At 40.5% G+C, this 13,555-nt stretch overlaps 1 protein-coding gene across 1 annotated transcript in view; it reads right to left on the bottom strand.

Annotated features, from left to right (window-relative positions):
• Positions 1-13,555, bottom strand: part of LOC148894833 (anosmin-1) — a 75,611-nt gene that overhangs the window by 33,606 nt on the left and 28,450 nt on the right. The window contains exon 3 of the mRNA XM_089002847.1: positions 161-223. Coding sequence (XP_088858973.1) covers positions 161-223 — 63 coding nt within the window. The remainder of the gene's footprint in view (positions 1-160; positions 224-13,555) is intronic.

Below are 13,555 nucleotides of genomic sequence, written 5' to 3'. Positions count from 1 at the left end.
AGGGAGTTTGGAGGCAAAGATTTGACGTCGACCTATTTTGTAATCCAATTATGCGAGTTATTATATTAAATGTTACAGCCCGACCTCAGGCAATTCCTTACTGTGCTTCTGATTGTGCTCAATAAGGCAGCGCAACTACTGTCTACATGTAACGACATACCTCACATAGATCCTGGCACTGGTTTTCCTTCAGGTCCCAAGATTCCTTGCAGGGCTCCAGGCACTGTTAAAAAGAAAAGAAGCGGGAGAACAGGTGTCAGCGACATCAAAGATGTTTGATTCCCAAAGGCCACACACGCCTCCTTTTGCTACAGATGCCCCGCATACCTTGCAGAGACATAAATAATCTCTAGCATAAAGCAAACACTGTCGAGGTCGGTCTATTATGTGAGAAAGACACGCCCTGTCTCTTGTAATCTAGTCCTGTTTGGATTCTTGTTGATGTAGCCTCTGACAGATTCCTCCTTCATGCCTTAACAGCACGGGAACCCCACTATCCAAACCACAAACTGTCTGCACTTCACTCTGCCTCTTCACCTGCTCTTCATTTTCATGTCCAGGCCTGATTTTGTCCATCTGGCACCAGTAGCAAACTCCTCCCCTTTTACCAGCGGCTTGATAAACAACACACTTTGCCTTCAAGTTCTTGGGATTCCCACATGGAACACATTGACGAAACATTTGGCACAGGTGCAGGATAAAATTGGTTTGGCACCAAGACATTTTGATGAACATCATGGGCTGATAATGTACAATTTGCCTATAAAGCATTTCATACATAAGCTCATTGCCAATGACTTAAATTTAATAAGACTGATTGTACCCAATAGAAAGTGACAGATGCGGCCTTAAAGGACAATCAATGTCACTTTTTTGTTTCCTAACTGACATCAGAAAAACGTTTTATAGCATCTAAAATACCCAAAACACGCAGTATGATATTTTTAGTCTAATGCAAAACACCAATAAAAATGACTTAAAGTGTCTAAAAAGTGCTTCAATTTGAAACCGGAAGTGGCCAGTTTCAGAAGGTCCCGCCCCCTTGTTCGTGGTGTCACGGCAAGACGTCTTGCCTTGCTCGAGAATCAAAATAATGGCTTCAGATTCGGGGAATATGCTTTCCTGTTACTCATCCAGTTATGAATATGATTCAAATAGTTCTGAAGAGGAAAGCATACATGTTTGCAATCGATTAAAGAAATTATTCCGTGCCATTTTGAGGCAATAGGGGGCGGGGGGGTGTAGCACCAAAAAGAGGCAGAAAATGGCGACAAAGCTCCGTGTAAGGAATTAATCAGCCTGTTTCCACAGGCTGATTACTTCCTTACACGGAGGGCTTTGTCGCCCTCTTCTGCCTCTTTTTGGTGCTACACGAAGTTTTCATTCCAAACAAAGTACAGCAAAATGCATTGACATGATGGAAGGACTGCTACAATGTGTCCTTTTTTCGGTCAGGGGCGTTCCTTCAGTGACGTAGGGTGAGGACTCGTCACCAACTCAAAAACAAGACTTCCGGAATATTCAGCGCGAGTCTTAAAACATAAAATATAGCTAGATGCTGTGGAATCTTTGTAAAATACGCTCAGTAGAAGTCATTCGAAGACATTTTACAAATTATGGACACAACTTGTCCGGAGACGTCGGTTGTCCTTTAAGGGAGGGTGTTCATTTGGGCTCGAGATAGATGGCGAGGAGAAGGGGAGTGGACGGGGGGGACGGGGCGGATTCGGGGTCCCTTGTGCTGAGGCTATGAAATCACACAAAGCAATGCCAGATTTCATCTGCGAAGCGGACCAAAACCGCAGCCACTGCAGCCAAAGCCACTCAGTGCGCACATGCCTCATTTTAGCATCTTAGCAATGTGACACTGGGACATAGCTGCACACATTCTTGATGCGTGACACCCCGATCATTTTGCACAGGGTGGAAACATGCGTGCTCTGTTCAAGAAAAACCCTATGCATTTTTTCGGACTTTTTTTTTGTGTTTCTTTTGGATGAAGTCAAACGGACAATTTTCAATTTTCGGGCATTGGATCTCATCAGTGACATGACTTAGTCCGCAATGCCCGCAAGCGTGAAGTTTTACACTGTAAGCTACTGTCATGAGGACAAAAATGTTGTCACAACCGACACTGGCTGCCAATGCCACCTAATTATCGGGATTCCTCTGTGCCATCTGAAATCGGGGGGGTGGGGGCTTTAGAATCTATACAACTATTGTTGTGACAAAGCACGGACAATAGACTATGTCCTTGGCAATATCATTCAAGTTAGAAAAAATATATACCGTATTTTCCGGTCTGTAAGGTGCGCCTTACAGACTGGAAAATACGGTATATATTTTTTACTGTACTAAAGGCTTCCTTTTCTTCAAAAGATAAGGCGCCTTATACGTCCGGTGCGCCTTATATATGAAGTAATATTGAACCGCAACAGGTCTTCAACTGTTGTCAGCAGTCGCCGAATCCATTTCCCTCTGTAGAAGTAGTGGTGGGAATCAATAAAACGGCCTTTAATTTTGATAATCTAAAATTATATTGCCAGGCGGAATTTTTTCCTCAATTTCACCATCATATTCCGCTTTTGGCACAATAATTAGAAATGCAAAATTTGCCTTTTTTTGCTTGTTTTTGTATATACAGTAAAGTCTCGTTATATCGATATTCAAGGGAGTCCGAAAAAATATCGATATAACCGGGACTATCGATATATCCGACCCTGTTTGCATGTAATTTTCTCCGTGCGGGCATAGAAATAGTATCGATATAACCGGGACTATCGATATATCCGATATCGATATAACGAGACTTTACTGTAGTTTCACCATTTTTTCCCTGAAAATTTTAAGCCCAAAATATTCCATGAAAACCCCTCAGGAATTTAAAAGTTTAAAATAAGGAAGATTGATAATCACTGGAAATTCTATTTATTATTGTATTGTGATAAACTGATAAAACCCTGGAATATTTTGGAGGTAATACAAAGGCAGAAAATAATTTCACCATAATACTCTGTTTTTCGGCACAATGATTAGAAATGGAAAATTAGCATTTGTTTGCTTGTTTTTGTGTTTCATGTCGCCATTTTTTTCTTTTTTTTAAAACCCAAAATATTCCATTAAAACCCTTCAGGAACGTAACATTTTTAAATAAGGAATATTGGTCATCTCTGAAAAGTATAGATATTATTGTATAGTGATGAACTGATAAAACACTGGAATATTTTTGAGGTCATAAAAAGACAGAAAATACCACTTATACTATTCTGCAATGTCTATTTTTGTGATTGATGTCAAAAAAAGAAAACTTATGGGCATTTCCCGTTATTCCACACTGGTCTACACCTGGTAGTTCTTTTGAATGCTTTTGAAACATGATATCCGACAAGATAGTTGTGAAATTTGCCATCAAATTGCCTTTTCAGCCTAAAAAAAATATACATATGGAAAAAGTTGTAAAATATGTCATCCATTAAAGATGCGCCTTATAATCCGGTGCGCCTTGTGTGGAAAATACAGTATATGTACAAAAACACCCCTGTACCATTTGAAAAGTTTATTCAGAAGTTTTAGGGAGATGTGTTGTGACTGGTAGAGTGCTGCAAAGGCACTTTGATGGCAAATTTCACAACTATCTTGTCGAATATCATGTTTCAAAAGCCTCCAAAAGAAATGCCAGGTGTAAACCAATGTGGGATAACGGGAAAGGCCCTACACAGCTCAGTCATTTGATGGCGACTACTTGCAATCACAAGAAGAATAGAATACTTGTAACACTGAATAAAGTCTTTAGCGCTGATTTCTAAATTTCCGGGATTCCGCTTGAATGAGAGCACCTCCACGTTGCCATTTTAAATTTCCTCCAGAGGTGACCACAGCTCATATTTACGAGCGTTTAATTCGGTCAGTAGGCGTCTCTATTGTTTATTCTGCCATTCCCAGTGAAAAGTTTATTTGCTTTTCGTGGGGTTGCGCAGCGTGGGCGTATGATGAAACATAAATCTGGCTTGTGGAAGAACGCGGTGCGAGCCCACGCCTGTCAGCTCTCGGTTTAACTTCACACCATGTTCTCTGTGGGCCAGGTGGTGGGTGTTTAACAGTTTACAGAGAAGGTTTTTTTTTGTTTGTTTTCGATCAGCCTCATGACAATATGTCGGTATAGGGTTCTTTAAAATGATGTCATACATGCTGTGTGACTCAAAAGAACCAATGACATGGGGAGTTACGACCTTGTGGGAGCTCCAGACTCAACTGCGCTCTTGCCGCAAACATTTCATCATGACATCAGCTGCTGCCTACAAGAATTGTTCTCCACCCAAGGGTGCCTTGGGTGGTGCTGTATCATCTACTATCGATGATAAACCATAAACTCATAACTCAACACAGATCGGAAGGGAGTCAACGATGGCTGCATCTGAAGGACACTCTGCTGCTAAGGCGTCCATACGCCAAAGCCAAGCAAATCCCACCAACAAATTACAAAACACACGAAAGTAAACCCAAGGATCAGGCTCATTTTACTCATTGAAATGTTTTGTGCGCACCGGCTCAATGCATTCCTTTGCCTTTTCTTGAATCTCCTTCTGGTTCCTCACAATCACATCCATACAAGAGAAAATAGATTCATCATTACCGTGACATCCTTGCGTGCCAAGCGGTGTGAATTAGCGCCGGATATTTCAACAGAAGCCTTTTTTTTTCTCTTATGTCTCCTTTCAATCCTGAGTACAAAGTGTTCCAATGACAGAACATATAATAGAACTCCACTGAAGATGAACAAGTCTAATGAGAACTGGCGGCACATCGTACACAGTCATTCGAGCAAACGCGGTATGCCGTTTTGGTCAGGAAATGTGATGAAGGGTGACAAAAGGTTTGGATTGATGGCAAATATTAGAATATTCAATTTTACTCAAGTAAAATTGAATGGGTTCATCATGAGTGGTGTGCAGAACTCAACCAATGCCAAATCATCAGAAATTAAATATTCTTGAATCGGCATTCAGATTGAAGATGATGAATTTATAAAGTAGTTGACAGTTCTAAAATTTTGGTTTTTTGAACTTGGGCTTTGGCCTTCTGTTGCTTTCTTGTGGGTTTTCCTAAGACTATTTGGAAAATAAAGAGGTTACAGTCATTGAAGGCTCTCCATTGTTCCGACGTGTTAGGGCAATTTGCTATGCGAACTTTGATTCCTGCTTCATTAGTAACGACCCAAACACTATGTGTGAATGTTATGTTTACTTTCTTGTTTAAACATTGGCCTGTGATTTGATGACGACCTATCGATGAGTGTATACTGCCACTTGCGGGAAATGCTCCATCGCGCCTGCGACCCAAATAAGCAGAGCACATTATCTAAGGTTGATTTTGAAAGCCTTCTGTAACTCATTTGCTGCCGTTCCCAAAGTTATTCGGGAATTGAAAAGTATTATGACATGAAGCGACATTCCCGAATTTGTTCGTTTTTTTCTTGCGGGGGGTGCAGAGAAAGCGCTGGTCAGACATCTGGCAATGTTTTTCCCTTCAGAAAGGGGGCAGCATTTGGTTTTTCAGAATCAGAAAGTCTTTCATAGTTCCACAATGGGGAAATTAGGAATCGACATCAGCAAAATTGAAAGGGGTGAGGGTCAAAAGATAAAAAATGTCAGGAGACTGAAATGTACAACTGCACAAAAAAGCTTCATAAATAGAACTGTACATAGCGCAAAGTATAAAAATACAGTATAAAAAGCATATTTGATAAATATAACTGTATTGACTAAGGTGGCTGCATCAGTCATGTTTTTGTCCATGTTTGCGCTTTGTTACAGCTCCAGCTATTGTTAAAGTGCTATATAGATATATATGTATGTATTAATAATATTAAATTTTATTTCTAAGCGCTTTTCAAAACTCAAGGTACAGTCACCCCCATTTCAAGCTTAGACAACTCCAGTCCCATATAACTTAGGAATGAACTCTTTTTTTCTGAAGAAACAAGATAATCGAAGGTTTTCAACACTTTATTGAATGTTATATGTATGTATTAATAATATCACATTTTATTTGTAAGCGCCTTTCAAAACTCAAGGTACAGTTGCCCCCATTTCAAGCTTAGACAACTCCAGTCCCATATAACTTAGGAATGAACTCTTTTTTTCTGATGAAACAAGATAATCGAAGGTTTTCAACACTTTATTGAATGTTATATGTATGTATTAATAATATCACATTTTATTTGTAAGCGCCTTTCAAAACTCAAGGTACTGTTGCCCCCATTTCAAGCTTAGACAACTCCAGTCCCATATAACTTAGGAATGAACTCTTTTTTTCTGAAGAAACAAGATAATCGAAGGTTTTCAACACTTTATTGAATGTTATATGTATGTATTAATAATATCACATTTTATTTGTAAGCGCCTTTCAAAACTCAAGGTACTGTTGCCCCCATTTCAAGCTTAGACAACTCCAGTCCCATATAACTTAGGAATGAACTCTTTTTTTCTGATGAAACAAGATAATCGAAGGTTTTCAACACTTTATTGAATGTTATATGTATGTATTAATAATATCACATTTTACTTGTAAGCGCCTTTCAAAACTCAAGGTACAGTTGCCCCCATTACAAGCTCAGACAACTCCAGACCCATATAACTTAGGAATTAACTTTTTTTTCTGATGAAACAACATAATCTCAGGTTTTTAACATTGTATTGAATGTTTATGTAGTAGAGGATCGCATCTCGACGACAGATGTCCCGCCAAACCGTCATACAAAAGGCCCCATATGCTTACAAAAGCGGCTGTCATCAATCAAGCGCTCGATCGCTATTTACACAATGTGATGTGAAGTCTAATCCATGGCAACGATGACAACAACAAGTTTGGGGAAAGTGCCACGACATTAGTTTCCGCAAGCTCTGTACACCCTTTAAAAGCTTTTGCGCTCCCACCTTGAATGCTAAGAGGCGGGCAATTGATTGATCTGCTTTTACTGTACTGACAAGTTTAAGTAAACTTTATACTTTGCTCACAGAGTCGGTGACAAAACTCATGAAAGACTAAATGCTGAGAAACAAAACAACACAGAATCAGACAAGACATTTCTGTGTTAATCTCCCACAATGCACCTGATGACCTCCCGTGACACAATAATGTGGTTGTGAATCACTGGCGGAATTGGGTGGCCACATCAAGCAAATCTCCCGCTCCTCAAATACCCACCGAGGAATGTATTTAACTCATTCACTGCCAGACGATGTGCAAAAATGTGTCCACTCCAGTGCCAAGGTTTTTGTTATTGTCATTTGAATTCCAGGACCCACAGAATATCGAGTTTTCGGACTACATAGACATTCAATACAGCGTAAGAAACCTTGGACGGTCTTTTTTTCATGAGATAAAAAGAGTTAATTCCTAAATGATATTGGTCTGGAGTTATATGAGCTTGAAATGAGGGCGGCTGTCCAGAATACAATGCAATACATATACAGGTAACATCCGACTTATGACCGAGTTTCGTTCTGACCAAACGGTCATAAGTCAAAACGGTCGTAAGTCGAAATCCATTCAAAATGTTGAATAGAGACTCTCAGGCTGACTTGCAAACTCCCCCCTCCTCTGGTGCCATCACAAGCATGAAAAAAAAACAAAACACGAACAAATTTGGGAATGGCACTCTGTCATATTTTCAATTGCCGAATAAATTTGTGAATGGCAGTGAATGAGTTAATTATCCAACGAGACTACGTGTGAACAAATGTGTCCCTAAAAAACAAATAATAACACAAACAAAACACTACATCAGGCGCTGGGGTTGTTTCTGTGCACTTCAGCGGTTAACAGCCTTGACAAAAGCATGTGTGTTGTTGTGTGGCTGATTTCCCCTTTGTCCTCTTATCGGCCTCTCCCCACCAGTGACACACTCTGCATGGTTAAGTGGGAATTTCCATAGTCGTCTTTCAATCCCCATTTCACGCTGTAATAAAATGTTGCGGTGGCGGTTGAGAGGGCGGGGAGGTGGGGGCGGGGGGGGGTGTTGATGAGAGAGTGAGACTGAATGGTCACCGATGCCTCAGCCCATCCTCATTTTGTCACGGCAGACTGAAAGGAGACTGTGGAGGAGGAAAACAAGTGATGTGCTCTAATTGTTGCGCAAGGAATTCACACGTGAGTCACAGAGACAAGAATTCAGACTCAATAGTACATTCAAGTGTTGATCTTAACCGGACGAGATGGCTCCAGGCAGAGCCAGGCAGTGAATTAAAGATAGACATAGAAGCAATACTTTGTGACTTACAATGGTTTAAAACTAGACCAGAGGCAAGATTGTATAGATCAAGGGTGTCACACTCATTTTTCGTAGTTATGGTCCCCCCCCCAGAAGGCTATTATGACTGTGAAACCGTAGAAAAGTGTAATCGCCTTTTCACAGATATGGCCATCAACAAGAAAAATGCCTGCAACAATGTCACATTTTAGTGTTGTAAAAAGTGAAGACAATTTGCAAGAAACATTAAGTCAACGCACATGACTTGCCATCGCGGACCGTATAAAATGATGTCACGGGCCGAATTTGCCATCCCAAGCTTAAAAAATGGTTTAAAAATGGCTTAAAAAATGATGAAAAATCAGAATGTAAAGTCTCGTTATATCGATATCGGTTATATTGATAGTACTGTACTTTATGTATAATTAGTTCCGTTTAGTACGATCATCTGGTTACCACGGTGCCCTTTTTTATCTCCCGCCAGCCATTTTGCTCTGCTTATATCAATTATATCGGATTTCTATACAGTACTACCATTAGCGATATCTGTATCGGTCACACCGTTGGTCACATGACCAGCTTCCGCGTCTTGCACTCTCATCCTCGAGCACTATAAAAACGGTGTAGCAGAGCTCACATCTTTCATTACTGCTGCAATAGCATCTGAAAGATACTGTAGTCTTCTTATATACAGTACAGTTGTTCAACACCAATTTCAACCATGTGGAAACGCAAGAATTGTGATATCGGAACGAAGTACATGTAAAAGGCAATAGTGGTTGTGGAGGGCAATCCAACAAGAAGCAAATCCTCCATCGTGAAAGAGTTTGACGTGCCGCAGAATACTTTATCAACGTAAGTAATGCAAACGTTGGAGTTTTTGTTGTCCATACATGTATTTAATTGTGTTGTATTCAGATATCTTTATCGCTTGCAATAATCACTGTTTTTCATACAGTATAGAGTACATACAGTACAGAACAATGTCGAGTGCTACTCAGAGTCAGTATTGCAAGAGTGTGTTATGAAAATAATAAATGATGTTTTTATTTAATGCATACGTTTATTTTTACGTTCACTACAGTACAAAAGCATGCTAGATACGCAATCCATGAACTCAAGGAGAAAATTACATGCCATATCAAAGCCCCCCCTTTTATTACCGTCTTTTAATGAATTTTGGCGCAGGATCGGATATATGATAGTACGGTTATATCGCTATTTTTTCGGACTCCCGAGAATATTGATATAACGAGACTCTACTGTAATTGGCCGAGTATGTACAACACACAATGAATTTGTCTCTGGTAGAACACGCTGCACTTGCATCATCACAAAAAAGACATGACAAATAAGTATGGAGGACACTAATAAGTGGTACCTTTTAGGAGTAACTGTGAGACGAGACAAAATTAGCCACATGCTACTTCAGCAACAACAAAAAAACATCAGTACCGCATCTCACACTCTCTAGCAGCATGATTGCAAACATCCAGAATGAGGTGGTGATTTTTGTTTTTCATAATTTCCCAGAATAGCTGCCATTCCAGTCTGCTTGCATTGGAGCCAAGTTGGACAGTGACACACAGCAGATGAAAATGGTTAACACACACACACACACACACACACACACACACACACACACACACACACACACACACACACACGCACACACACACACACACACACACACATAAAGCTTACTCTGGCAGTTGCTGTGCAATGCACCCTCCCTAGAATGGATCAATATCTCAATATTACACTAACCACTGCATGACTACAAATTTGGAGGGCCATTCAAGGTATGGCTTATTTTGCAGTTTAACCAATCACATTATTGATCTCGCCTATCACCAATTTGAGTGGGATTTTATTTCCTGATTTAATGGCACTTTAACTCATTCGGTGCCAGGGTTTTTGTCATTGTCACTTGAAGTCCACGACCCACAGAATATTGAGTTTTAGGACTCCATAAACATCCAATGCTGTTTATTAAACATTAGACTCTCTTCTTTCATTCGAAAAAAGTATTTAATTCCTAAATTATATGGATCTGGAATTATATGAGCTTGAAATGAGGGTGGCTGTCGAAAATACAATGCAATACATACATATTGGTTTATAGAGCGCTTCAACAACAGCTTAAGTTGGAACAAAGCGCAAACATGGAAAAAAGAGAAATGTTGCCCTCTTGTGGAGAAGAAAAACATTGCCAGAGGCAATGGCCAGCGCTTTATCGGTACCCAAGCATGAAGAAACAAAACCCGAAAAAATTCGGGAATGGTGATCTACGTCATATTTTCAATTACAGAATAAATTTGTGAATGGCAGTGAATGAGTTAATGCACATGCTGCAAAGTCGACTCAACTTTATTTATATGATCCACCCATCCATTTTTCAGAATCAGAATCAGAATCATCTTTATTGCCAAGTATGTAGAACACATGAGGAATTTTTCAGGCTGTTTTATCCCCGTTAAGGTCCCAGGGGATGCTGGAGCCTATCCCAGCCGTTTTCGGGCACGAGGCGGGGGACACCTCGAATTGGTTGCCAGCCAATCGCAGGGCACACAGACACAAACAACCATCCGCACTCATACCTCCATACAATTTGGAGTTTTCAATCAGCCTGCCATGCATGTTTTTGGAATATGGGAGGAAATCGGAGGACCTGGAGAAAACCCTCGCGGCCCCGGGGAGAACATGCAAGCTCCACACTGGGATGCCGCACCAGGTCTTGAACTCATGACCGCTGCACGATGAAGTCAGTGTGCTAACCACTTGACTACCGGGCCACATTCAAAAAAATAAAAGGTCATTCAATGAATATTCCGCCATTTTAATCATAAATGGATACACAAAGTATGAATATTTTGGCTCCAAAAAAGTCTTTTACATGTTGAGACTGATTCCACAGCACCTCTCCTGTGTAAGGCATCAAGGCCCACTGAACTCTTCCTGGTTTCAAAAGCCTCTTTGTCAAGGTCACCGCACCCCTCGGCGAGTGTCCATCCGTCCGTGTTGATCACAAAAATTTCAAATCTCCAATCCTACTTCTGAATTAGGGCTGTTTTCCACCACTGTGTGCCCTCCGCCGCATATTCCTTCCATCAACTGACCCATCATGGAGTCAGTGGCCCGCAGACACATTTTTGACTCGCTCCTCATTATATTTCATTTTTTTATTTGGGCGTCACAGAGAGGCTACATCCCTTTTCCCCCTTCCACCTCAACCCCCAACCATTCAATCACCCTCTCATGCCACGTCCGCTCTAATCCATTTTTGAAACTCATCTTTCTTCCCCAGTTTCATCCTTCCATCTGCATTAAGCTCGTGTCGAGAAAATTACTGTTTCCAAGCATCTCTCCAGAAAAACGATACATTTGACAACCGCAGCCTTGTGTTGCTTTTGCGGGCACAATTTCGATCATGTGATATATCTTTCAGAGCCACAGCCAAGGCCTTTTCCTCGCCAGCTGCAGTATCTTTTTTTTTTGACCCTATGGCAAGTCACACTCACTAAGGATATGTTACGCACATGTTCTGGTGTCACTCACTGAAAAAAGTTGTTCACAGTGAATGGAAAACCTTCACGACCAATGACATGTTTTGCAGCATTGTGTTACCATTTTGGCAGTCATCGTGAGTACAAGCAATTATGCAGCGGTTATACAATATTTTGCCTTTGTTAGCACTTTTCTCCCCCTAAATAAACGCTTGCCTTGTTCTAACAATACAAGCAAAATAATCACGCCAAGATTGAACCAATGTTAAAGTGAATTAGAAAGGGAATTAGTTGTGTTTCAGCAGTACAGCTGCAGTTTCAGCCTGCCAGTCACTTGTTCCATTTCTCACTGAGAGAAGCCACACTCGGTGGTTTTACTGTTTCTCTTTCACACTCAACAGGCCGCACGGCGCACTTCAAGCTGACTTTACACGAGTCACTCTCCATTTCCAACTGAAATGTCAGCCTCTTGTTTTTTTTTGCTGCACCAAAAGCTCACTCGGGCAGAACCGGATTGAAAGCTAGTGTTCCTCTAGACGTGAAGGAGCGCGAAACAGAATGCAAACGGACGCCATTTCCTCCGCCTTACATCACGTGATGTTCAAAGTCCATGAGATAGTATTACTTTTTTTGGTCGGCACAGGTGTGCGTGCGAACAGCCAGCGTTAAGGATCACATAGACTAAAAATGATTAACATGCTTCAGATGTGACTTTGCAACATGATATGCAAAAGTCTTGTTTAAAAAGGAAAATGGCCTCTCCAGCCATGGACATTTCAATAGGTACACTCAATATCCATAGCAAGGCTGTATCGGAAATCCCTGCACCAGGTTGCAGGTTGCACATGGAGATGAACAACCATAAGTCAAGACGCCGGGGCCAAATCTGGCCCACCACATCAATTTATTCGGCCCGCGAAAGCAAATCAAACAAAATGATGCTTGCTAAAATTCAAACCAAAATTTCAAATTGCCACAATAACAGTCATTATATTTGACTTCAAATATAAAAAAATAGTTCTTCATTAACTCATTCACAGACCATTTAAAATGGCCTTTTCTGTGTAGTTCACTCTTGTGTCTATTTATAATTGTATTTTATTTATTGCATTCTGTGTAATTGTATTTTATTTATTATAGTACCTATGCTTGTCTGTGACTGTAAAGTGTCCTTGAGAGCTTTGAAAGGTGCTTAAAATGTAATGTATTATTATTATTATGTACAAAAATGTGTTGTCAGTCGAATTCCAGGACCCACAGAATATTTAGTTTTAGGACTACATTCAATGCAGCGTAAGAAACCTTAGACTCTCTTCTTTTTTGCACAGTATCATGTTTTTTGCACAGTTAATTCCTTAATTATATGAGTCTGGAGTTATATCAGTTTGAAATGAGGGTGGCTGTCGAAAATACAATGCAATACATACATATTGGTTTATATAGCGTTTTAACAACAGCTAAAGCTGGAACAAAGCGTTAACATAGGAAAAAAGGGAAATGCTGCACCCTTGTGGAAGGAAAAAAAAAATATTGCCGGAGGTCTGGCCAGCACTTTATGGGCACCCAAGCCAGGAAAAAAAAAGACAAAACCCGAATAAATTCGGGAATGGCGCTCTGTCATATTTTCAATTCTTGAATACATTTGTGAATGGCAGTGAATGAGTTTGATTTGTTCTGCGTTCTGTATGTAATATTTTGAGGAGATTAAACATTCTAATGGCTTCCCCAAATTCATAACAGCCCCCCCGAGAGGGAATCGTCACTACAATGTGGCCCAAGGCAAAAAAATGAGTTTGAC

This window comes from Hippocampus bargibanti, linkage group LG08 (genome assembly GCF_051943395.1).
Source record: "Hippocampus bargibanti isolate YZ-2025 linkage group LG08, ASM5194339v1, whole genome shotgun sequence".
In the NCBI taxonomy this organism is placed as follows: Eukaryota; Metazoa; Chordata; class Actinopteri; order Syngnathiformes; family Syngnathidae; genus Hippocampus; species Hippocampus bargibanti.
This window is presented reverse-complemented; position numbering and strand designations above follow the sequence as displayed.